General features: G+C 39.7%; 2 protein-coding genes across 3 annotated transcripts in view; one reads left to right on the forward strand and one right to left on the reverse strand.

The window, feature by feature from the left end:
* pcxb (pyruvate carboxylase b) overlaps positions 1-26,530 on the reverse strand; it is a 369,757-nt gene that overhangs the window by 137,589 nt on the left and 205,638 nt on the right. The gene's annotated exons all lie outside the window — the stretch shown is intronic.
* The window catches only part of LOC114158024 (leucine-rich repeat and fibronectin type-III domain-containing protein 4), a 52,777-nt gene that overhangs the window by 19,823 nt on the left and 6,424 nt on the right, over positions 1-26,530 (forward strand). Inside the window, exons 3-7 of the mRNA XM_028039333.1 lie at positions 6,245-6,859; positions 6,952-7,114; positions 10,903-11,073; positions 11,672-11,833; positions 13,069-13,803. Of these exons, the coding sequence (XP_027895134.1) occupies positions 6,271-6,859; positions 6,952-7,114; positions 10,903-11,073; positions 11,672-11,833; positions 13,069-13,803 (1,820 nt within the window). The 5' untranslated portion in view covers positions 6,245-6,270. The remainder of the gene's footprint in view (positions 1-6,244; positions 6,860-6,951; positions 7,115-10,902; positions 11,074-11,671; positions 11,834-13,068; positions 13,804-26,530) is intronic.

Raw genomic sequence — 26,530 nt, forward strand, 5'->3', positions numbered from 1 at the left:
ATCAAGCATCACATTGGAAAAACGTCTCTGCTACCAAAGCGGACTGAGTTATGCGTATTAAGCCTATTTTTTGTTATGTGTAGAATATGCATCAACCAGCATTAGTGGTGTAAACAACTAATGTAGCTACATTAGAGCTAAAAGCGCTAATTTTGTGACTGTGGTTGAACTTATGGCTTTTATCTTCACACTCCTTCGTAAAAAGCAGGAATGCAGTTCAATAGTTGTCCTGTCAAGTGTTTCTACCTGAGCTGTGGATTTGTGCAGCTCCTCCAGATATCGTCATAGCTTCTCTGATTAATGTTCTAATTGCTTCCCCGATCGGTTTGGAGCTGTGCCATTCTCCTTACATGTTTAGATGACATATTGAATGTCAGGGAAATTATTTTAACTTCCCCACCACTTCATCCCTGATTTATCTGCTGTGTTCCTTAATGATGCCGTTTGTTCCCTAACGAACCTCTGAGGCCTCACAGAAAAGCTGGATTTATACTGAGGTTCAATTTCACACAGGAGGAATCTATTTACCAATTAAGTCTTCTGAAGGCAAATAGTTGCATTAGATCAGAGATATCACACTCCAGCCTCTGGGGAGCCGGTGTCCTGCAACTCTTAGATGCATCCCTGGTCCAACACACCGAGTCAAATTGTTAAATGACCTCCTTTTTATGAGTATAGACCATAGAGTCCTGCTAATGACCTGATTATTTGATTCAGGTGTGTTGAAGGAAAAATTTGCAGGACACTGACCCTTGAGAAACAAATAAGGATCATCATTATTCAGAGATACCTTGACCCTCCAATCAGATAGTTTATACAACAAAAAAGATCAATTGCGACAACAGTTATAAAGAAAATATGAGATAAAGCGGAGTGAGAACAAAGCCAGGTGAGAATGAAAAGGAAAGAAAGATCACATGAAATGAATTGGACAGGTTGTGATCCATCTCTTAGGGTCACATCGATCAGCGAGTGAAGGGATCCCTTACATCCAACTTTGTGTGCACGCCCATCAGAAAGCTTCAACGCTGCACTCCCGGGCTGCAAATGAGATCTGAGAGCAATATACGAAGGAGGGAGAGAGATGCAGAGGTGCAAAATGAAACAAAAAAAGTCTGCAGGAGTGGGGAAGAGGTAAGGGAGAAAAATGACTGTACAGGATAATCAAGTGATGAGGCAGATGGGGAGAGGAAGTAGATAAATGAAAGGGGAAGTGAGAAAGGATCGCAGGCAGGGCGCAGAAGGGAATACAACAAGAACCTGATGTGGTGCAAGAAGTCGTGCGAGCGCACATCGACTAAAAGTAGGTGCAAGAGGCGGCAAGGAGATGTGGAGGTCAGCAGCCGAGTCAGCAAGCGACACAGAGACGAGACAAAAATACGAGGGGTGGAGGAGGAAGAGGAGGTGGGAAAAGATGGTGAGGAAGAGCTGTGACTGATAACATTGTCGTATTCAGGTTGCCTCAAGGGCAGACACGAGTGAGGAAAAGAAAAAAGGGATGAGACAAAGAAATGAAAAAGTGGAAATTTACAGAGGAGCCAGGGGCGAAAACGGTTCTAAGATGGAAGGTGAGAAAGGATGAAGAGACAGGTGAAAGCAACTGCAGGTAGATGGAGGGAAGGGAAGGAAACGATCCATGGCTGCACACTAATGGAGTCGGAGAGGTATGGAGGTTAAAACCATGCGCGGGCATGCCCGGGGCAGATGGATGAGGGCTTTCACAAGGATGCAGAAATTAGAGACAGTATGGATAAATGTACAGCAGGAAGGTTTCTATACGAGTGATAGGAAAGTGGAGACACGACTTGACCCCACAGTAATGAAAAAACTCCTGATGGAGCTTTTCAGGGACGACTATCAACCTGACTTGATCTCATTTGTCCACGTTACACGTTTTGGAGTATGTCTCCACCGGTTTTGCACATCTAAAGACAAAGCTTTACCCATTTTTCTTTGCAATTTTACTCAGTCTTACCCAGACGAGATGGAGGGTGAAGCGTAATTTGAAGTTTTGATTAGCTTTTTGGCTGGTTTTATGTTCCTTTACCAGCTTGAAGATGACAACCTGCATCAACCTAGCTTTTTTTGTGATGTTTTCTTTTCCACAAGTGCTCCATATTTAGCTTCATCCATTTTTCCATTAACTCTGATCAGTTTCCCCAGTTCCATATAAAGAAAAGCATCCCCACAGAATGATGTTGCTACCACCAAGCATTGCCAAGTTTACATTAAGTTTACTTAGTGTTGTGGAATCAATTTTTAAAGTTAAACCTTTGTCCACGATTATAGTGTCCCCTTCGTTGCCGGTGGCTAACTTTAGGTAAGACTGGATCTCTGCTTCTACAGAGTTTCTATTGGCCTCCTGTATACTTCTCTGATTTTTACTACATTTCCCTGAACTCTCAACTAAGGGAACGGCCTCATGACGCTTTTTGGTCACTTTGACCATTAAACAGTCCCTCCATGATTTTGTAAATACTTGTATGCTTTTTTGCAATCAAAATGCCTGATTTTGTGCTGCTATTTTTAAAAAATGCAAGGAATTCCTCATTGAATCTTTTAAAATCTATATGTTTTATATAAAAAGGTGAGAAAAGAACAACAAGCAGAAAATCTGACACAAACATTATTATTCTCTAAAGAAGTAGAATATATCTATTTTTGTTACTTGCAATATCATGGACTGCAGGTGGGTATTAGTCTCTCAAACCCAATGATTTTGACCATTTTTTCAGAAAATCTTCAACAAATTCACAATGATGCAATATTGCAAAAACAATTGATTTTGTGTAGATTTCTGGAATTGCAAAAAACTCAAGGTACTGAATAGTGTTTTCTAACAAACTTCTGAGGCTTTCACACATGCTGTGTTTAATCTGTGAATTAATTACAGTCATATGGACTCTTTTCCAATCAAAATAATTTCAAAATAGTCATTTCTTAGAGGTATCAGATTAAAGCGGCCCAAATATGTACATATTCCATGCTTCTCATGTTTTTACTTCTTAAAAGACTTTGAAATCTAATTTATTGCCACAATTATAATTTTTTTGTGTTGGTCTTTCACATAAAATTTCAATAAAAACAATTCAAGTTTGCTTAATGTGACAAAATAAGAAATTTTAAAATAAATACCTACACATATAAATAAACATTTCTGTTTAATCCAGCATCGGCTGCCCACAGGACCAGCTGTCACTGCAGGCATTCATAACTTTGTCCCACGCACACATCCCCACTGTCTCCTGCTGCAGGCGTTTCCTTTCCCTCCTTAAAGACTAATGTCACCAAGCATAAGGAAATGACTGTTGCCCTAAAAACCTTACACACTTCCTGGTATTCTGCACAGTTTCCAAGAATATAAGAGACACTAAATCTTTTAGAGCCAACTAGTGAACAGCAAAAAGAGCCACGCGTTGTCACACACTTGAGTCAGTGAACCATTCATGTTCTGCTCAGCGGATATAAACAGAGCGTTTTAATGACTACAATCAAGCTAGAATCCATTTTTTATTCCTCAGTAACTAATGTCCCAGTGGTTAGAAGTTCTGCTGAAATGTTCTGTTTCAAAGGGAAACGCATCCCATTAGCAGGACTATTCATGATCGCTCAAATTAATGGAAGCTATTCCCATCACTGCACTGCAGCAATGCTTGCTTTTATTCGCTCACTCTGCTTTAAGTGAGAACATTTAAGAGTGTGAGATAAAATTTATAATCGTTTCCGGCAGAGAGCGTCTTATCACTTTCTTCCTCTTATCTCATTATAAGACGAGTCCAAAAATGGGACGGTTTTATACAGAGCTCACATTTGGAGAACAGAACGAAGCATGGGAAGCATCTGGAGTGGGGTGGAGACTTTCACAGCAGCACCGCCTTGGTATCAAAGATGGATTGTAAACCCGCATAGCTTCACATGGGTAGAGCAAAGCTTTAGAAACTATTAAGTAGCAATTTGTGTCAGCCTGTAACAGTCAGGATGATGCATGGCTCAGCCTGGTCGTTACTCAAAGTCTCAAAGCTTGCATGTATTATACTGTACATCAATATGTAATCACCAAGGTCTACGTTGCATGCAGCACCACCCTAGAGACACGCCATCCTTCTCCAGAGGAACCTCTTTGTCTTTCCGACTCGAAAATGTCATCCCCACTTTCACCAGAAGTGAGACTGTTACTGTCAGCCACTGTCAAACTCTGTATCTAGGTTACAGTTGCTATAACAACTGTTGTGCATGCCAATGAGTTTCAGTGAGTCATTCTTGTACCTTATCAAAGCCACAAAACGTGTGTTTACGGGCAGATTTTCAGCACGTCTCAGATGTACAACAGGGTTCTTTGTGTTGGTTACAGCGTCGCCCCTTACAGAGACCTACAGTGTGACCCGATTCAGCTCTCAGGTCCACGGTTTTGAGAAAAAGTGGCTTTTCCAATCCCTTCTTGAAAATTTCTGAGCTGAATGACCATTTTTCAACCTTCTGGGGCTTACATTCAGCCACAAAGGCTGTGTTCACTCACTCACTCTCAGGAGATCTACAAAACAGGTGTTTTTGTATTTTGAACAGTACTGAAGTGCTTCATAATCATGTGTCAAGTATCCTCAGTTTTGTGTCTAAATTAACACCAGAAGGATACACAGCAAAACATGCCTAAATTGGATGAGATAGACAGCATAATTTTGTTATTTTTGGCTAACAACAATTTAATTACCATATCTCATCTTCAAAACCTTCTTGTGGGAGCAAATCTGCATTCAACCAATAAACATTTTCACTGAAGAGGATACATTTACATGCATGGACTACTGCATCAATGCAATAACACCAACTTCAATCATTATAATACAATCAGATTTTTTTGTAGTATAGGGTAGTTTTTAGATGTAGCATGTCGCAATAAATAATTCATGGAGAAATCATTCTAAATTCTGCTTACAGATATCTTCAACATGTTAATTATTGTGACTAAACATTGATTTGAACCTTTTTAGCCAATATAAATAAGTCATTTCAGGTCTCCAGATAAACTGGCAGCTAAACTGTGTCGATGTTTAAGAAATTTCACTTCAGCAATATTTTAATGAAAGCCATTTTCAGCTGTTTTAAAGTAATGATGTAGACTCAGAGATGAAAGACTGATTTTCTAAATTTACATTTGAAAAAACAAGCACGCCTCCTGATTTTGGCATCTAATCTATGAAAGTAAGAATTTATGAACAGCAGCATTTTCTGTGGTGGTCTTCATGTTGACACACTAATATTAGCAAAAGTATGCACATTTGAGGTGTTTTCTTGCTATATGTTTGACATTAGCATGCTAAAACCTGGCTTTAGTGTGATACAGTCGGCTCAGGCAGTAGAGGTATGTAACAGGGTTTTATTTTAATAATTTTATAGATGTGAAGTTTGTCAAAATGTATTTATTCTTTGAATTTATTTTGTTAGTCAACAAGTTGTTTCTCCAGACTTTTGTTGGGTGTATTAAGTTTTGCTACGCTGCTCCTGGCAGTTGGTGGTTACCATAGTAACCGGTAACTGACAGCTCCTCCCCCTTTTTCTGTTGCCGTAGGTAACTGTGGGGCAGAAGCTTCTGGACTAAAGTTAACCACCACCACTTTGTTTTCCTCTTTTGTGAGAATAAATACAATGAACCTGAGTGTGTCTGTCATGAAGTCAACCTACTGGATCTGAGACGAACATAGACGGGTTACATATATAGAGTTTTACCTTAGAAATTTAAAACACTGCCTAGCGGACTACATAGCGACTGATATGCAATGTGAACATGAAGTTTGAAAATGACGCATGCCTTCAAGTATACAATTTACAGCAATCATTGTAGTACCATTTGAAAATATGGGATGTTTCTGCTACTGTGTGAAGAACTAAGTGGATACAATTCAGAGTGGAAATATGCAAAACAAGTCTTTTTTCCAATCCTGCTGAGTCAGAGTAAGTGGAAGAGAGCAATCCAGACAAAGAGACACTCTATAATCAATATAAATCTTGTTGAACGTATAAAATGTGTGGGAAAATATGTCAACACGACTGTACGTCTTTCTTTAATATCTTGTGAAACAAAATCATTTATGCTTATATGTGCATTTTAAAAGGACTAACAATAAGAAAAAAAGCACAGAACAAATGCTAATATTGTATGTCATAAAAGCACATTTAAGAGTTATAGAAAAAAAATCAATGTGGTCCTAAAATGTATGTCTTTTTTTCTGCTCTTCTGTTTCTGCAGGTCTGTGGAAAGCCAGGCGATCTACCATGCTTGTCCCCCCACCCCTCCATCCCTGCAGACAATTACACCTGCCCCGCACACAACTCCACCCAAAACAAAAAGCAGAGGGATCAACACTTCCCTCTCTATTCCCTTCATCCATCCTCTCCCTCTCATTTCTCCCCCCTCTATTCATCTCATCACTGTCCTCCTCATCCCACCTCCTCCACTGTGCCTGCCCCAGGACCTCTACCAAACGAACCCTTCCAGAATCCGTCACTTTCCCGGTGTTTCACTGGCTGACGCTGGTCACATGCTGCCTGCTGCCCTCTTTGGTTGGAGCAGGGGAGACGTGGGGCGTCGTTTCGGCCTGCCCGTTCCACTGTGTGTGTCGAAACTTATCGGAATCGCTCAGCACGCTCTGCGCCGATAAAGGCCTGCTCTTCGTACCGCCGCATGTCGACCGGCGAACGGTGGAGCTGCGACTCGCAGACAACTTTATAACAGAGGTGGGCGGGAATGACTTTGTCAACATGACCGGACTGGTTGATCTGACACTGTCGAGGAACACAATCCACCTGATTCGACCTATGGCCTTTGCTGACCTGGAAAGTCTGCGCTCTTTGCACCTGGATGGTAAGCCATGATCATTTTTCCAAGTTCTCCAGTATAGAATATTAATTTAGTACCTTTTTACAGGAAAACTATTCTGGCATTGTGTTATTTAGGTAACCGCTTGACAACGATTGGACCTAAAGACCTTGCAGGTTTGACTAACCTGCAACACCTGATTGTCAACAACAACCAGCTGGTGAAAGTCTCCGTTGAGGCTTTTGATGACTTCCTACTAACTCTAGAGGACCTCGACATGTCCTACAATAATCTTCGGAGGTAAGATTTTTTGTTTTTTTTATCAATCAAAATATATTCTCTAACATCAGACTTGTCAATAGTTGTCTCTTCCTAGAAATACTCATGCTACATCTGATAACACCATCTAAACTAAGATAGATTTCACCTTCCACATACAAGAACTTCTTTCCTTAAACTTACTCTCTTAAAAAGACCTTGATCTCGTCTAACTTCTTATGCCTTAGTCTCTAAAATATCATTTTTAACTTAGAGTGTCATGCACAAAACAAATTCAGTGTTTGTCGATATGTGGCAAAGTTGACTTCATGAATTATCCTGTTCAAGCTTTTGAAATAACCCATAAAGTACAACTTTAAATAAGATTTTTGTGTTAAACTCTGCTTAATGAATAGATTGATTAGACTTTTGAAAACTTTAAAGAAATGTCAGCTTCAACCATGAAATGGTTTTATCTACAAAGACTGACATCTTTACCAAAATCTCATATTTGTTTAAGTCATGTCTTTGATTCATTCCCTTAATGCTCCACTTCCTGGGGTTCTGAGATAGAAACACAAATACAACCAAAACCAGGAAATAATTTTACTGGACCAGTTTATTGCACAGCCAGACCAAATATTCAATATCGAGTCGCCATAAAGGTTTTCCATTGATTCAGATAGTTTATGACAGAACAGACTGAAGTGCTGGTTAAGCAGAAAAGCCAAACATTTCTCCTACTAAGACTATTTATGGATGTAATGGAACCGCTGGAGCTAAAACAAGTGGTTCAAAGAAAGTAAATGGCTCCATCTGACCCATACTGGGCACTTTTTTCCTACACCAAGGTTCGCCGAAAGAATGAAGGTGGTTCCCAAACCTCGTCATGTTCCCACCTCTCATCAATGTGTGGTATCAAAACTCTAGGGAACAAAACTCCTTTTATAAACTCCTGTGAAACCAATAAACCACAAATAAAAGTTAGTACTCAACTTTCTCAACCTTTTGAATCTTCAGTTTACTTAGTTTTGGTGGTTTCAAGGTAGAATCAGCGTAGGCCCATTTTATCTGAGTTTCTTTTTTTCCTTCTATGTCAGAAGTAAATAAGCATGTTTGTCATTGATGGTAAATAAATCTTTGATTAATTTACCTGCTTCTCTACATGTGGAATGTAATTCCCTCAAAGGTAAAGAGAATTCAAGCTTTAGCTGATAAATCTTATTAATGCACATTAGTTTGATGTAATACAGTCTGTCAATGTTACACAATCGACAGAACTAACAGCAGAGCCCACAATGTCTTTTCTCCTCAACTGGGCCTCAATATGGATCCAAAGCAACAATAAAAAAGGGTTCAAAACTCCAGAATCCAAAGGCACAATAGCAACAACCAGTAACATCTGAGTCAGTGAAGACCATTATGAAAGCAACGTTAAAACTGCTGAGGCCAGAAGATGACTGAAAGCTCAGAAAACTAAATCAATTTTGATGAGGTTATAATTTTCTTTCACTTCGATTCAGTTATGGCTCCAATGAAGGCATTGTGAAGCTCACTCCTCTGAATGACTATACATTACTATGGATATTGTATACTGTTCATACTTGAGTGCACAATGTAATACTTTGCTAAGGTCATTATAGAACAATGGATGATTTTTACAGCTTTGCTATTCTTCAGGGCTAAATAGTTTGGCTGAATAATCACAGTCCTCTCCTCTGTCCAAAGCAGCACACAATGCAGATCATTTTAGCAGCAGTCGTCTGTCGGTCGTCATTAAAATGTTTCAATTGTCTCTCCAAGATGAGCACTACAGCCTTTCGAAGGCCTCTACCAAACCTTGAAAGTGCAGAGTTGCAGTTTTGAACAGAAAAGCAGCTGCTGCTCGAATCACTTGGTGGCTATTAAAGAGTCTATTCTGAGCGTTGAAGAATCCGTGTCGCATTCTCCCACAATGGGTAAAAAATACTCTGGAAACGGGTTATGTCACGCAAGAAACTCTTCAGATCTGACTTATCAAGGTAAAAGTTTCACCCTGTGACCCTATTACTTGCCAACTTGATTTTCATGTTCTTGATGCATTCACTTTCAAATGAACAGGCCTTTTTAAAAAATAAAAAAAAAGTCCATTAACAATTTACAGCTTGGGTTTATATGATGGTAATTTGCAATGATATTAGTTTGCTATGTGATGGAAATAACTGCAAAATATTGATGAAAACCAACTCATCTGCACTGCGTTTCTAAACTACCACAAAATGAACTACGAGCATCAATTCAGTGATCTTATTGTTAGCTCAGAGGGAAGTGTTAATGAGGAGAGAGCAGCTGATATCACTCTGTCATTCTGATTGAATTAGAAGAGCAGAATGGTGACTGTGAAAGGAAGCAGTGGAAGAAAACATGTTTACATTTGCATTAAAACTGCTTCACTGGGAGTAGCACTGCTGCTAATAATATAAGGACTTATTAAATACTCCAGAACGCAAAAGAGAAAGGTACAGTTGGTTTAAAGAAAGAAAGGCAGTGGCTTTTAGATGCTAGCTAGGTGTCAAAAAAGAAGAGAAAATCTGTTCCAAAAATCATCAAGTGAATGGACTACAGAGGATTGAAGCAAGGTTATTTTTTCTTTTAATGCCCCTCCAATTTGTTTGGGACATCTGGAAAGTGATTTTCTCAGAGGAGAGAAAGCGAACGCCGCCATTAGTCGTTTGTAGTGGTGACAGTGAAGCATCTAGAGACGTTGCCATGAAAAGAAAAAACTGGGATCAAAACATTTCTCTAGAGAAACTGGATTCATTCCCTTCATACTCAAGATATTAAACCCAGAGATAATTTGCAGCTCTGATATCCAAGGTGAACTGCCAAAGTCTTAAAAAAAAAAGATTGGTAAAATTTACTCTTTGAATAAACTTTATGTACACTCACTGGGCAGTTCATCAAGCATACATTTGTAGGACTGGGTTTGACAATCCAAACAAAATATTTAAACCTAATACATTGTTAAAATATTTCTCAGTAATTTTAGTCCATTTTGACAAGATGACATTTGGCATCTCTCTTAAGCATAATCTTTCATAAAGTATATGATACCAGTTATGTGTTTTATTTTGGCAGAAAAGCTTTGCAGACTCAAAGGTTGTACTGATAAACGTATAATCGGCTGAATTCAACAACATCAAAAGGTTTTGGGAGAAAAATACCAGAGTACAACATCCTGCTAATGAACTCCTGAACTCGAAGCTAAAAGCAAAATGCAGACTTTTCTCCGAGCTGCCTTTGCGCCTCTCGTATGTGAACAATGTGGAAACATTCACAGCTGCAGAACGATGGTGATAATGTGCTGAAGACATTGAGTCAGTGAAAACAACCAAAACTGCATTTGGTCTTTACCAAAATCAGTCCTGTTCATTATCCTTTAACTTTACCATTCTTTGTCATCAAATGATGGACAGCTGGAATAGGCCTAGCTGAACAAAAAATTTTACAGAAAAAATCTGAAAAAGGAACAAAATGTGACACCAATAGGCCACGAACAGCTACCTCCATGTTTTACTGTCTGATTTCTCAGTTGTTAGTCATTCGTTGAAAACACTGAACAGTACTTCTCTGAACCACAGCTGATTTAATCACAATCCTTTAAAAAATTACCATCTTACATTGTGTTAATCCACCCACAAGGGAGAGGAAGCCATCAAGGAGACCAGTCCTGCTTTTAGTTTCAGATAATTTTTCATTTTTTCTCTCTCAGATGATAATCCATCACGGCAAAGTTTACTTTTTGAAGAGGCCTCTCTGGAATCCCTCTAAAAATCATCTTATTCCTACAGGGTGCCATGGGAGTCTATTCAAAACATGGCCAGTCTCCACACTCTGAACCTGGACCATAACCTAATAGACCACATAGCAGAAGGAGTCTTTGGAGAGCTTTATAAGCTGGCGCGGCTGGATATGACCTCCAACCGGCTCAGAACTCTGCCACCTGATCCGCTCTTTGCAAGGTACATCTTAAGATTTCTATTTTCAATTCTGTAAGGAAAAGGCTTCTGTGGGAAAATACTACTGAGCTACTAATGTGCTTTTTTAAATGTGTTTGCTATGGTGCATCCTATATTGACTTGCAAAGCAAAAACCAGATGAGTTTTAATATTTTAGCTTAAAATAAACCATACCATGCCTGGCTGCTTTAAAAGTTTAGCTTGTACATTAGCCAACATAGTTTCTATCACTTTGGTCTTGGTCTAACTGAGCTGTATGTGCTTGTAAAAAACATTTGAGAATATAGTCACTGAAAGCAACATCTCATTTGCTGTTGAAGGTTTAATCTATATGGGTGCTGCCTAATGCACCCATTTATTGCTTTAATCTAATAAGTTATAATTGATATGGCACTTTTAATGAGTGCATAATTTAAAAAATAAGGAATAAGGTAAATATGGAATTTGATGTAATTTTTTCATTTGCCTCTTTGGAAACCGTAAGAAAGCAACTTTAGAAATTTTCTCAATACCTATCTAACATCCAAATCACCTGGGGACCAGAATATAGTAAGTTAAATAAGAAATACAAACTAATTTCACACATTTTACTTTCCACCAGATCACAGACGGGAGCAATTAGTCCAACTCCCTACAATGCTGTCATAAGCCTGAATTTTGGAGGGAACCCACTCCACTGTAACTGTGAGCTGCTGTGGCTGAGAAGGCTAATCAGAGGGGACGACATGGAGACATGCGCCACTCCTACACACCTGGCTGGAAGGTAGGAGTTAAAAACGCCGATGGATCAGTCATGCTGGTTCTAGAACAAAAAACATGGTAATACCCATGGTATTTACATGGTAGTTTCCAAGAACTTTCATGGACTTTTTATGACTAACAGAATCAGATAGTACTTCCCCTGAACTTACCAGCTACTTTTCAAGAACTTTCTCAGGATCTTAGAAGGAATTTTCCAAAATCTCTCTCTAGAACTTAGCAGGTACTTTCCTAAGACTTTCTCTAGAACCTAGCAGGTACTTTCCTAAGACTTTCTCTAGAACCTAGCAGGTACTTTCCTAAGACTTTCTCTAGAACCTAGCCGGTACTTTCCTAAGACTTTCTCTAGAACCTAGCCGGTACTTTCCTAAGACTTTCTCTAGAACCTAGCAGGTACTTTCCTAAGACTTTCTCTAGAACCTAGCAGGTACTTTCCTAAGACTTTCTCTAGAACCTAGCAGGTACTTTCCTAAGACTTTCTCTAGAACCTAGCAGGTACTTTCCTAAGACTTTCTCTAGAACCTAGCCGGTACTTTCCTAAGACTTTCTCTAGAACCTAGCCGGTACTTTCCTAAGACTTTCTCTAGAACCTAGCAGGTACTTTCCTAAGACTTTCTCTAGAACCTAGCAGGTACTTTCTTAATACTTTCTCCAGAACCTAGCAGGTACTTTCCTAAGACTTTCTCTGGAAGCTAACAGGTATATTCTTAGAACTTTCAAGAAACTGAAACTTTTTTTGGGACCTACCCTGCATATTCCTAGGACATTTTCATGAACTTACCAGGTACTTTCCTATGAGTTTCTCATAAATTTATGAGGGGTTTCGTAGTCCTTTCTCTGATCTTATCAAGAATATTTCCAAGGACTTTCTCTGAACATAAAAGATTATTTCAGCAAATTAACTGCTAAGGTCTAGAAAAGTATCTGCTTTGACTGGAAATGTAACCTCCATGTTCCAGGTAGATACAGGGTGTGTTGTCGATTGTAACCTAAAAGTCCACCATCACCTTTTAGAAAACATAAAAACATTGCAGTAAAAATCAGACGGTGTGAGCAGAGAAAATGAACATCTGTTACAGTCATCTGTTCTTAATTAGCGTTTGCTCAGTGTAGCATTACGTGTTCATACAGCTGGATATTCTTTAACCATCAATATATTAACAACTTTAAAGAATATTCCATGAGTCTGCTGAAACTTTCCTTGAAGTAATAATTCTCTTTCTTCTGTTGGTCTTCTAGATATTTCTGGTCGATCCCCGAGGAGGAGTTTACGTGCGAACCACCTCTCATCACCCGTCACACCCACAAGCTGTGGGTGCTGGAGGGACAGCGTGCCACTTTAAAATGCCGTGCCATCGGAGACCCTGAGCCAATAGTCCACTGGGTTTCTCCAGACGATCGCATTGTTGCCAACTCTTCCCGGACCAGCTCCTTCAGCAACGGGACTCTGGATATCTTGGTGACGGTCGCCCGGGATGATGGAGCGTACACATGTATTGCGATAAATGCAGCAGGTGAAGCTACCGCTACGGTGGATTTGAAAATAATTCCCCTGCCTCACCGAGGCGGGGTCAGTGGAAACACTGGGGTTAACGCCGTTAACGGAAAAAACAACAGGAGTACGACCAATGGGATTTTACGGACAGATCCGGGCTCATCGGATATCAGCACGGGGAAAAACGGAGGGATTAACAACGGCGTGGGACGCGGAGCAGAGTCCGACGGTGGGAGTTTAGGAGACAGAGAGGCCAACGAAGGAGAGAGCGGAAAATCGTCTGAGGGAGAGAGGGCTGATGGAGGAAGCATGGAGGATGACGAGGGGGGCGAGGAGGAGGGCAGGATGGTTGGAGTACAGGGAGTGACCTCCACCTCGGCTCAGGTGCGATGGGATTTGGGACGTTTCTCTGAAGCGTACGTTGTGTGGATGTATCAGATACAGTACAACTGCACTGCAGACGAGACCCTCATCTACAGGTAAGTCAGTCTTTATATTCAACAGCAATCAGAGCCTTTCTTCTGGTTTCAGTTTTGATATTTTATGTTCAAGTCAACTCTTGTCAGGCTATCCATAAAAAACATGAACCCTGTTTACCTTCAAAGATCCTTAAATATTTATCCCTTACATTGAAACTGTTCATTTTCTGCACTGACAAGCAGATAGCTCAAGGGACGGATGAATGTGAGCTCAAATGAGGAAACGGAGGCGCAAAGGTGGTAAATAATTTATGCCCATCACTGTGTGACACCAAAACCCTACAGGTGAATAGTTACAGGACATAAATGAGCAAAGAAAGGGATTTACAAGGGGATGAATAATTTAGGAAGGGTGTTTTAAGGTAGGAGAGCACGCAATGGAGTGTGCTCTGCAACATGAAAGCCTCCAGATGCAACCACAGTGCAGAAGTTTTAATATCCACAAATGTCCTATTTAGTCTCATAATTTTGTTGGATTCTTATTTGATAGACCAATATAATATAATATATTTTGAAGTGGAAGGAGGAGGAAAGATTTTGTCAGATGAATTTTAAACAATAAAAAAAGAAAGAATCTGTGGCAAGACTTGAAAATTAATGCTCACTTTATCCAATCTAGCTGAGCTTTGACTAAAGGGATACAATTTCAGTAACTTGATGAAGTAAAGATGAACCACAATTGCAATGAAAGGTGGTTCTATAATGTGCTGAAAGTCTGAATAAAAATGTGTGCAACACTAATTTCCTTTTCAGTTTGTCACATGAAATCCCAACAAATAACATTAAATTATGACAAAATGTTAAAAGTTTCAGAATCGAAATGCGTTGAAAATTAACTGAATGCCAGCCTACCATTTTTTAAATTAAAAAATTTAATATATTTGGTTTAAAAATTGCAAACCTTACAAACCAAAATCTAGCACTAAACAGAAAGACAGAACCTAGATCTGACTCAGGAGGGTGAAGGAAACAAGCACCTAAATTTATAGAGTGGCTTCTAGCTATTTGGTGTACTTACATGTTCAATACCACTTCCAAGTTCATGAATTATGTCCGTGCTCCGAGTTTACTGCCTCTGAATTTACAAGCAGAGCCTGATGAAACTTTAAACTGATGGAACTGTTGTTAGTGGAAAACAGCAGCTGAAGCAGCGAGGAGGGGCGAGACCAACAGTATTCATTTTCTGGATTTCAACTGGCACCATTAGAGGCATTCACTGTTGCTCCCCTTAGGTGTTATAAAGAAGGCATTAAGCAGCAAGCAATGTTGAGAAGGGGTATGAGGTGGTAACTGCATGACTGGAGGGGGGCAGAGAACACAAGGAATTGATTGGGAATATAAAAATAAATGGAAGAGCAATAATTAGAGTCAGAAGGGACAGTCAGGTGAATATGAGGTAAAAATGAGGGCTGTGAGATCTCAGGGGGAGGAGAAGAGACTGAGGGAGTGAGGCAAGATAGATGGCAGGCTATGCTCAAATCACCTTAGGAGAGTCTGAGATAAGGAAGGGATGGGTGACAGAAGACAAACTGACAGGGACTGAGGGGAAAAAGAGAGGAGGTGGGCCCAAAACGCTCCTTCAGGACAAACCAAGAAAATGAAGATAGAAAAAGGGAGATTTAAATGCAACCTCCTAAAATAGACTCAGAAAAAGAAAAGGTGTGAACAGATGACAAAAAATCCCCAAGGTGAAGAAGTAGGATTTAAACTGGAAATAAAAGATGCCAGAAGATATGAAGCATCTTTAAAGAGGAAAAAAAAAAGAAATGAAAATGTTGAGTTGTATAATAGGATAAAAGCAGATAAGTAATGGGGCAATAAAAGCATGTCCACTGGGGAGAGAATGGAGGTGAACATGTCCACATGAAATGTCACATTAAAACAAACCAATGATAAATATGAGCCTTCCAGTGACATGTAAAGCAACTCCAGGTAGAATAAATTGAATAAAGGCTTCAATTCCCTTGCCAAGTACTGTAACCATTCCCCTAAATTAAAAGGAAGCTTACCTTTTAAAGGTTTGACTTTTGTTTTTAAACTACAAGTCTATTATCTTCAAAAATACTATTTTAAAGGATAAAAATGGAAAAACAATTAATATGCAGCTCTAGAAATCCTAAATACTGAAGGTGTCATTTGTCCAAAAATGCCTCAGACAAACTGAACTAAACAAAAAACAAAGTACAAAGAAATTGTAAAATTTTGGGATTGTATTTATGGAGACAAAATAAAAATGATCAGGCCATCTCCAGGTTCTAAAATCATTTAAAATTTAACTTGCTGGGGTGAAAAAACAGACTCCTCCATGTCATTTATTAAACAGCAATCACATTTAGGAGGAGGAATAGCAGCCTGTGTGATAGCCTGAAAAATACAGATGTGTGCTAACAACGCCAAGGTGGAGGAAGGTCAACCATCACCTCTGAAAAGCAATTTTTGCTGCTTAATAAATCAGGGAAGGGTTATACGTCCATTATGAAACCATTCAAAGCCCATTGTTTTACAGTGAGAAAGATTATTAACAAGTTGAGCACATTTATGACAGCTTCCAGTCTCCCTGAAGCAATTTTCTTAGTTTGTATGGCTCAGAGGAGTAACAAAACACCCCAAGAGCTCCATCTCAGACTCTGCAGGCTTCAGTTTCTCTTTTAGATGTTAAAGTTTTTGACAGAGCAATTAGCGAAACACTCAACAAGTACAGCTTGTTACAGATGACAGGAGAAAGCCTCGTCTCTTGAAAAAGAAAATAGCACCAGGATTTTGTTTTGAGACGTTGCTTCTAACTGAACCGCAGCACTTATGAAACGTAGTGATCTGGACAGACCAAATCACTGATGTTTGGACATATTTGCACAATCCATGTTTTTCAGAAAATCTCACAAGACACTGGCACAAAAACGTTATTCTACCTGGTCAAGCATGGTGGTGGAGGAGTGATTACATGGGTTTGTTTAGCATCTATAGAGAGCCACAGTTTGTTGCTGCTACATGCGGTTCCACAAGCTTTGGGATAAATTGGTGGAGACGCCACAGACAGCGTCTTCATCAATTCTGTTGTAAACTTGTTTGATTTAAAAAATTACACAACCTGGTAAAGACCAGAATGGTCATTATTTTCTGAAAAGTAAAAGCCCAGCATAAACACAAAAGGTCTATTTCAGTTTTATCATGACTGTAGTTAATCAGGATATTTGGAAATCCTAAAATTTAATGACTCTTTACAAGCACTCAGTAGGTCATTAGCAACCTGCTTAGGTTACATCAAAGCAATGCAAAGTAAAGGTCAACATACGGAAATAATGAGCAAACATTTTACTAAATTGCAAACAAAGGCTATAAAATTGATTGTGAAACATGACCTTGAAAAATGCTCAGGAATTCTGATAATTAGCAAACAACCTGAAACACTTTTCATTAAAGTCTCGTGCCTGCAATTTGCTTCCTCGGTTCTCTCACAAGCTTTTAACTGTCAGGTTTGGCAAAAAGCTAAAAATCCACAAAAGATGTGTGTTGAGCAGGTATTTGTTGAATCGCATCTCCCCAGGCTGAGTTTACCTCTTAAAGACAAAGCCGTGTCAAGTAAAGACTTTAAAGGAGCCAGCTTTGGGCTTTATGTGAAGTGATGCCTCAAACATACAGTCTGAAAAAAGATTCAACAAAGATGGCCAGGAAGGGATAAACATGGTGAGCCAAGACAATTCAAACAGAGCAGATATTTAAGTTTAGTAAAGGGGGCATCTGAGATTTAACTAGAAAAAAAGCTCTAACGCAGCACAAACCAGAGAGTTTTCAAAGTAACAGGATAAAGGCTATGTTTTCTCTGGAAAATTGCAAGTGCTATAGTATATGACGATACATTTATCTTGTCTTAGAGCCCACCAAACAACTGCTCTTGTTACAGAGGAAGGGATGGATGAGTGTTGCAAAGAAGCTCCGTTTCTATTTTCACTGTCTTCCTTTCTGCTTTGTCAGAAGCAGTTTGAAAGACATCATGCGTGATGTCACGTCGAAGCACGCAGATTAACACTGAGGTTCAAGTTTGACCACAGCACAGGCTACCTCAGAGTTTTTATCCGCTTTGCTTTTCTAAGTGGTGTGCACAATGGTTACTTTAGGGTGAGTGCATTGCAAGCTAAAGGTCTTTCGGTCTAAAAGACCACTGAATGTGCTAGCGATATCATTAGCATGCTAATAGCTACTGATATTATGCTATCAGTAGCATAATAGTAGCAGAGCTAACATTAGGATACTAATGTAGGAATTGGTGTTACAATTAGCAATGTGTATATATATGTATGTTTTCAGTTTTTTAAAAAAAAACTTTGTGGGTGCGGCTTATAGTGAGGTGCGCTCTATAGTCCGGAAAATATGGTACAACTAAAGTTTTGAGCTCCATTTTTACCAGCTGGTGTTCAGCACTAACGGTTGCTAGGCAACAGAACATACACCCAGGTAAAGAATAACTCTGAAGGCTAGCTCATCCAGTTTCATTGTCGCTTACTTCCGATCTTAGGCTGGGTTCTTTAGTCGACGAAGAACCCAACCTATGTTGACCAGATTGGTTGGATCCTTCAAAAGATCCAGACCTTGAATTTAAACATATTCCATTTGTTATAAAACAGTGTGCTGGTGCGGTTGTGGCGCCTGTTGCAGAGAATGTGACGCATAGAGACCTCAGTCCCCGACAAGTTTGAGTCCCGGACCGTTGACCTTCGCTGCATGAGTGCTAATGTTTGTATAAGGGTGCTAGCATTACCAATAGCGTGCTCCATCAGCTCAAGAAGTCATCTGGTCTGTTTTTGGTTCTTATAAGCATCATAACAAATTTACTGTGCACTTAAAAGAGCAATAAAAAAACTGCTAGCTTGCTGTACAGAGAACTATATGGTGAACGACTGGATGAAAACAGCTGACATTAATTCTGCACACTCAACGTTACGGCTACTAAAACAAAAACCAGCTTTTTAATGGGAGGATATATGCTCAACTGTCTTAAAATTATGTTTTTTTGGTTTCTGCTTTGCACTAAGGCATAAAACAAGAGGTGAAGTTTTAAATCGGAACAAGCAGGAAGACATGCATGGCGTTAGGCAAGCATCCAAAAACACCCAGCTTCAAGTACAAAATATATTACCCCTCTTAAAGTTTTACAACATTATGTTACAGGACCATTTTACAGGAAACAGATTAAACGGTAGCTGCCACCAACAAGATAGAGAGAAAACGTGACAGACTGGAAGTTTGTATTAAGATACAAACTTCAAAGATGAATAAAAAATACAGTTCAAACTGGGGATTAGACAAAGGGATCGACAAAGCAGAAGAAAATAGGAAAATCAGTCTGAACAGATAAAGAGGAAATCAAAGTAGGGACCATTAAAATGAAGCCAAGCCCACTACAATGCCGAAGGGGATTTACAGTATAGATTTATCTCCCGTCATCGATGTGTAAGAGCCAACTGCAGTATTACACAACAGCTGGTAAATCAGAAAAAACAGAAGCCGATGAAAGGAAGACTGGCTTATGAATTGAAATGGAAAGAACAGGACTGAAAGCTTTCTGAAACAGATTTATAGAGATATTGCTGTGTTGTTTCTGCTTTATAATGTGGCAAAAGAAACTCAACCCATCTGAATTGAGCAAAGGATGCCCAAGGCACTCAGAGAAAGTGGAGAAAACACAAGGTTTCATAACGGAAAGCAAGGAACAAAAGAGAGTGGCAAGATAGTTTGAGCAAAACGAGAACACTAAGCGTCACGCAGACTGCAGAGCGAAGCAGAGCACGCAGTGAGTGGCGGATTTAATCCCTTTTAAAGGTCAGCCTCTTTCTACACGATTCCAGCCTTCATTTTAGCCTGGATTGTGTAATTCTGATGGCATCTGTGACAGACACCTGCTGGACGCCGTTCACCCCGTCACCCCACCACCCTCAATGATGACACCTGAGCTTTCCCTCCTGGAGCTCTGCCACAATGTTATAGCACCACACCTTGGTGGTCCTTGGTCAGCAAAAGAACAGATGGCAATCCCCTGGTTAAATGTAAATCTGTTTAAATGTCCCTCAGTGAGTCTAGACAGATGATTAAAATAGTGGACGGGGGCAAAGCTAGATGGTATTGAAGGCTTCATATCTGTGGGATATGTATTCCCAGTTACATGGTGCATGAGAACCAGGCGGGTAAAAAGCAAAATGTGCCCAAATTAGAGGGGATCCATTTGCAAAACGCTTCATCTGTCATTTCATTAAAGTCCTTGAGATTTTATAAATGCTTCAGCAGGTGATTAATGTCATTTATTGTAATCCATGTCTACTAAATAGCTAACAAGGCATAGAACAAAGGTTTAACCCTTCGAGACCAAACTTGTCGGCCAAATTTGCAGTATTGTAATTCTACCACACTTTATGCTAACAGTTTCTGAAAGAGGAGACGTTGCGCTTTCCAGCCAATATCAGGTTGTTACGGTAATTTCACTCCCACCATAATCACAGGCAGTGATTATAATAGGCAGTAAATTGCGGAAATAACTTGCTAGATATTGAAAGTTCCAGTTTTTACAGATAAATGGGCAAAAATATTTACTCACAGAACATTTAAAGAACTGCGTACAATTAAGATAAGCAAAAATATCCAGGTGGAGATTTGAAACTTAGGACTCAAAGGTTTAACTTTTAGATCAGGACAATAGCAATGAAGAGGTACGTAGAGTTCACCCAAAACAGGCATATTCCTCCACTTTAAGCTTCATAGCAATACTGTGCTGCAAAGCCATATCCTAGGAAACACATTAAAATGTACCTTATGTGCCACCGACTTCAACCCCTTTGTGTATAATATCCCATATAAAGATGCACTCTGTTGCTTCTATTGTACTCATGTTTTTTAAGTATGGATATTCTCCTCCAAGCACCAAATGGGAAATAAGATCTGAATCAATTTATATCTACAATCCACTAATAAGAGCAGTTCAAAGCTGGAAAGTCAAATTTTGACTTAGCTTTAATACCCACTTCCATCCAACCAGGAAAGTAAGGGCTTTGACTGTTCTCACAGTTCCTCCCAGGTCTCAAGAGGGATCAACCTTCCTGTGGAGAACTCAAAAGTCCTGAATTCGGGACACAATTTAACGGGAACGATCAGAGCGCTGACGAGAAAGGGGTAGTTGGAGGAGGAATCATGCAGAGTTTATGAAATAATGAGCACATTGGTTCAGACTTGAAATAAAGAGGGACGAACAATTAAAAAGAGCAGGTAGCAAGTTTGACATGCACAGAAAAAGAGCATGCTGAGAGCTAGACGGTGGAGAACAGGGCTAATGAGTCACAGGAGGGGAGGGCATTGAAGGAAATGGAACCTGAAAATTACATGAAATGCAATGCACTCATTTTCTGCTGCTAATTATACAACAGCGAACTAATATTTGGCACTCAGAGTAATGCGTGAGGTTATTAATGTACTAAAAATGCACATATTTGCAAAGCATCTTGGCATGTACAAGTTTCTGCAGCCTTCTGTTTCTTCTCCTGTGACATACAAGATCCTTTAGCGTCCAATGCAATACTACTGGGGATTCGGATACGAGCTTCCCTATTTAGCTGGGCATGAGCCTGGAAGCAAGAACAAGAAATTATGCAGGAAACACGATAAGTGCATCTGCCGAGGCAAGGATTGACGGAGATGTGTCGGAGAGATAAAACAGTGGGGGAAGAGCAGAGGCATGCAGAGACAACGATGCAAAAGGGAAAGGAAGACAACCAGAAAAACAACTGAGAGAAATTAGTGCAGGGAAGGGGGTCCAAACTGTGGTTAGACGGATCCTATAGGTAGACGTAATTAAGTGTTAAATTATTTTATGAATAAATGTGTCGACTCAAATCAAAAGCTTAAGATGACAGGGGAATGGAGACAGCCAGTTCTCATCTACATGTCAGGTTGCATTAAAATGTAAAATCAGAAAGGAGAAGAGGGATGGTTTAATTTTAAAGAAACATTAAAGATCAGGAATAATAAGGCTCAGAAAAAGATGAGAATCAAGAAATAAATCAGGCCTTGAGCGGTGACACAAAAATTAATCAGGATTAGTGATTAGCCGGTTTGAGATGCTCATAGTAAGAATAAACAGATTTTTTTTTAGCTATATTTGCACAAAAGTCTAAGAAAAAAGTAGAATGACACCAATCAGGCATACCATTATGACAGAAAGTGAATAACACTGATTATCGCCTCAGTGTGGGACCTGATAGTGGGTGGCAAAAAATGGGCAAGCATAAGGATTTGAGTGAGTTTAATGAAGACCAAATTTCATCTGCTGCTACTCTAGTCCAAAACTGCAGATGTGTGGAGTTTTCCTGGTTAGTATCTGTCAGAAAGAGTCCAAAGTGAGAAAAAGTGGTAGACTGGTAATAGGCGGTTGAGGTTCATTGAAGCACAATGGAAAGAAAGGCTAGCAATGTGCGGTCCAATCAAACAGAAGTTAAGAAAAGCATCAGAATGCCAAATGTGTTTGTACCTCTCCGCATTTTGGTTCATCGAAATAGCTGAACATCATTCAGGCTGTTGATGCCAACAATGGTTAACAGAACTGGGACTCACCAGTGTAAGTAGATTACCTGAGCAACAAGCTAATCAGGCAGAGTGTGAAGATTTGACCATTGTTCTGCAGGAAACTTTGGCTGTTGCGATACATAGGCATTATTGGGAAAAATGCTTATGAAAAACAACCTGTGTTGTCTTTCAGGTGGACAATGTGCAAAAGATGTTCAGGAATAGTTCGAGGTGTACAGCCATCCTCTAAAGTCCTCAAATGTGGACATATAAAGTCCAAATCATGGAGGCTAGGTTCCATGTTAACTCACCTCTTTCACAACACATTGCCAAAATGTTAAACCATTTTGTACCCATGTATTTAAGTTGTACCATGGTGTTGTTGGAAGCAAGTATTTTCATGATTTGTTGAGATAAATGGTCGTCTAGTTTGATTCAACTGTATATTATCAAAACTCCACTTTTGTTGCATTTGTTTTGGGGATAATTGGACCTGTTGACTCATGAAAACATGACACCTACTCAAACCAACAAGCTACAAGATAGAGACTTATTGGATTCACTAGACCACAATTTCTTGCAGCAGATTGACTAAATTTCATTTTAAAACACAGGTGTCAAACTCCAGTTCTGGAACGCCACTGCCCTGCAACTTTTAGATGCGTCTCTGCTGCATCACATCTGAATAGAATAATCATTAGCAAGGCTCTGGAGAACTGATCTACACAAGAAGGAGGTAATTAAGCCATTTCATTCCAGCATTTTGTACCTGTGGCACATCTAAAAACTGCAGGACAGCGGCCCTCGAGGACTGGAGTTTGACACCCCTGTTTTAAATGTTTGGTTTTCAAAGCAGATTCCAAATGTACCTCAGGTAGGTACAGACTCCTGTGGCAATGAATTGGCAAACCTGAATACTTTGGGGGCTAAGCAGGCAGCACTTAAGATATAAAAGATTTAAATGATCTGCTGCTATTCATATTGGTGCTGTTAGGGAGCACAGCAAAACTTTAGGGGTTGAATCTGTTTTAGCAATAAACATGCCTAATCTGTGTATAACTGGAATAACCAATTAATTGAATTCACGTGTTGTCTAAGAGGGAGAAGGTAGAGGAGGGGGAGTGCCGTGTTATTCTGATTTATACAGCACTTTCTCTGGCATCTCCTCATAAAATAGACTTTAAACCAAAGGAACTTTTCACAATATCGATCTTTCCCAAGAGCAGAAAACAGCCAGAGTGTACTTTGGATCAGAATAAACCGAATAGACAGGGGAGAACTAAAAGACCTCCCAAAATGAGGTATAAAAGACTGACATTTGGACAGATGAAGAAAAACAGAAGATCTCTGCAGGCTAAATCAAGGAAGACAGCCAATGAAACATTTAGCAGTTCAACAAATCAAGACCCCAAAAAGAGAGGAAAGGGTAAACGGACAAAGGAAGTGACATGAGGAAAAGGAAACAGGAGCAGTATAGATGTCAGCCAGACGAGGAGATAATTGCTTTGTTGTTCCTCCTAGACTTGCTCTCTCTCCCCTCTGCTCTGTGGCCCAGTCTTGTCAGGTGTCAGACCACCAGACTCGGCTCCGATAGTGAGGAGAATACCGGAGGAGGAGAAAGACGAGCCAAAACATTCCCCCTTCATTTCCTTGGCTTTAACTGTCTTCCTCTCCTGGATTCAGATGATAACTCACCGTCTTCAACAACAAAACAGACTTTCTTCCATCGTGCATGCTTTTTTTGTTGGCTTTAACCAAACAGCAATTTGAAACACAGCATCAGCCCTGCACTCTGTGTAGGTTAAGAGAACAATAAAATCTGCCACAAACATTTAAATAAATTGCTTAATCTGATTTCCGACAAAAGGCGACATTGTCATGAAGAGCTCTCAGTATTTAGTTGAGTATCATTTCCTTTTGTCTAGGGTGTGTACGCACAAAACATGCTGCACGAAAACAACTTGGCTCATCAAAGATGCATGACTTTCATGTATATTTCAATGAAAATCCCTACATTTATCATTGCCAGTATACAGGTTAAAAAAACATTAGCGGAGGGGAGTTTCACAACCTCATAAAAGAGAAAGACGATGTGAAATATGTGGTGACGATGGAGGGAGGATGCAAAGCAAACAGAAGATGAGGCGATAAGATAAAGCGAAGGATGAGAAAAGACTGGGGACACTTAGAGGAAATGATACAGAAGAGCAGAGGGAAGACAAACAGCGCCAGAGTGACCTTGGAGGCTGAATCACGCACCATGGCTGCTGCTCAGGCTAATAGAGATATAGCACAGTGACTAAAATGAAGAGAAGCTTGGAGGTCAGGAAGAGACCAGTGAGAATTGCCAGAGCATTTAGAACAAGCAGAAATTGAGTCTTTCAATAGAGACACAGAGAAGAAAGAGAGAGAGAGTGGGGAACAAGATTTCAAGGATATGTAGCCTGAGATGCTTTATATCGTTGGATTAGAAAGGGATTTTTAAAAATCAGATGAATAAAAGATAAATAAGGGTGAAAATGTTAGGAATTACAAACCACTCTTAATTTTTTGGTAACCTGGTTACTGCTGTTTTTGTTGCAGTTGTTTGAAACTTTAATTATTGCTTTGACTGAATTTTGGGGCAAACTTAGGAAATTCAGGTAGGAGGCATCAATCCACAGCAAGGTTTTAAAACATTGCAGTTTGCCAAACAAATATTTAAAGCGGCGCCGTTCCTATGGCTTAAAACTCTTTTCAATGAGAGCCTGAGAAACCAGACTTTTCTTAGGGTGAATTCACACCAGCCCTGTTTTCAGTCCACTTTAATCAAACTCTAGTCCATCTGTCCAGAAAGTGCGGTTCGCTTGGGGAGATGTCAATGCGTAATCAAATTCAGATGCGGACGAAATAAGTAAACTCTGGTTCACCTAAAAACCTAAGGTTCAGTTCGGTTGAAGTGAACTTGGTGTGGTTAGAAATATATGTAAATGCCAAGCAGACTATAGTGTAGGGCATTCTGGGTAAATGCAAATCTATGATAGTAGGAGAAATAGCTTGTGGTAAAAGGGAAATCCTGCAGCTACTAAAAACTGACGCCAGTCCATTTTTGTTTATATTTTGTGAAGAAAAACATTGCGCTCAGTGTCTCCTTTATTGGTTTCTGTGTCGTTACACTTAGTGGTTCTGGGTGCAGCCAATTTTTCCATGATCGACAAGTAAAATCAGAGATGCACCAATCCAAATTTTGTGGTTGTTTTCCAATCACTGGGTTTGGTAAATCTTTCATTTATATTTTATCCATTTTCTAGAACCATAGGAATGGATAATTGTTGTTTTACTCAAGCATTCCTGTTATGTGCTGAAAATGACATGCTCTCGCAGTCTGGAAAACCTGCAGACAGGTCTTGCTATGGAAATCAGATAAGGACAAATGCTTCAATGCATAAAAGGCGATAAATCTGGAATAACTTAAGTTTTGGTGAATTTGACTCCACTATCTCTACCTGCAGCTGCAGCATTATTTTTTTCTCCTTAAGGTCGATGTTTGTTATTGTCTGTGGAAAGATTATTGGAATCAGTCAAAACCCAAACTGGCAGCTTGGGCCTCAAAGAAAACCATAAATCTATATTGGCCAGTAAAGCCTCGATTGGTGCAACTTTACGCTAAAAGCTTTGCCCTTTCAGTCCATCACACCTGTCAGTGATGAAATAAGGGAGGGTCAAGTATCATGGATCAGTTACACTCACATAAAGGTTCTGGATGAACGGACACCACTGATGTTTTAGAATAAACAGAGGCCGCACCACTCTCACTTCTGACTCTTCATGCTGGAAAACCGATTGAGCACCCGGTCTCTCCACCACTGGGCTTTACAGTGGAAACTCAATCCTGTAGACCGACTGATTGCCCTAAAGTCTCTCAGTTTGAGTTTTCCCAACCATGACACATTAGACGGTACCTCCATGACTTGACAAGTTCTAAAAACATAACTGAGTCTGTGCTCTATTTTCCCTGCTAATATTAGTTACTCGTCTGATGTTTTGGGCTTCCCAGTATAATTGGTGTCCGTTGTTCCACAGAGCTGCCAGACGATTTGAAGAACAAAAGGTCTTTGTGTAGAGGCAGAGTTGAGGGAACTTATTAATCTAAGAAAATTGAACAAGAGCCACTTTTACCAGAGCTGTTTTGACAAACCAGCTG

Source organism: Xiphophorus couchianus, chromosome 14 (assembly GCF_001444195.1).
Source record: "Xiphophorus couchianus chromosome 14, X_couchianus-1.0, whole genome shotgun sequence".
Lineage (NCBI taxonomy): Eukaryota > Metazoa > Chordata > Actinopteri > Cyprinodontiformes > Poeciliidae > Xiphophorus > Xiphophorus couchianus.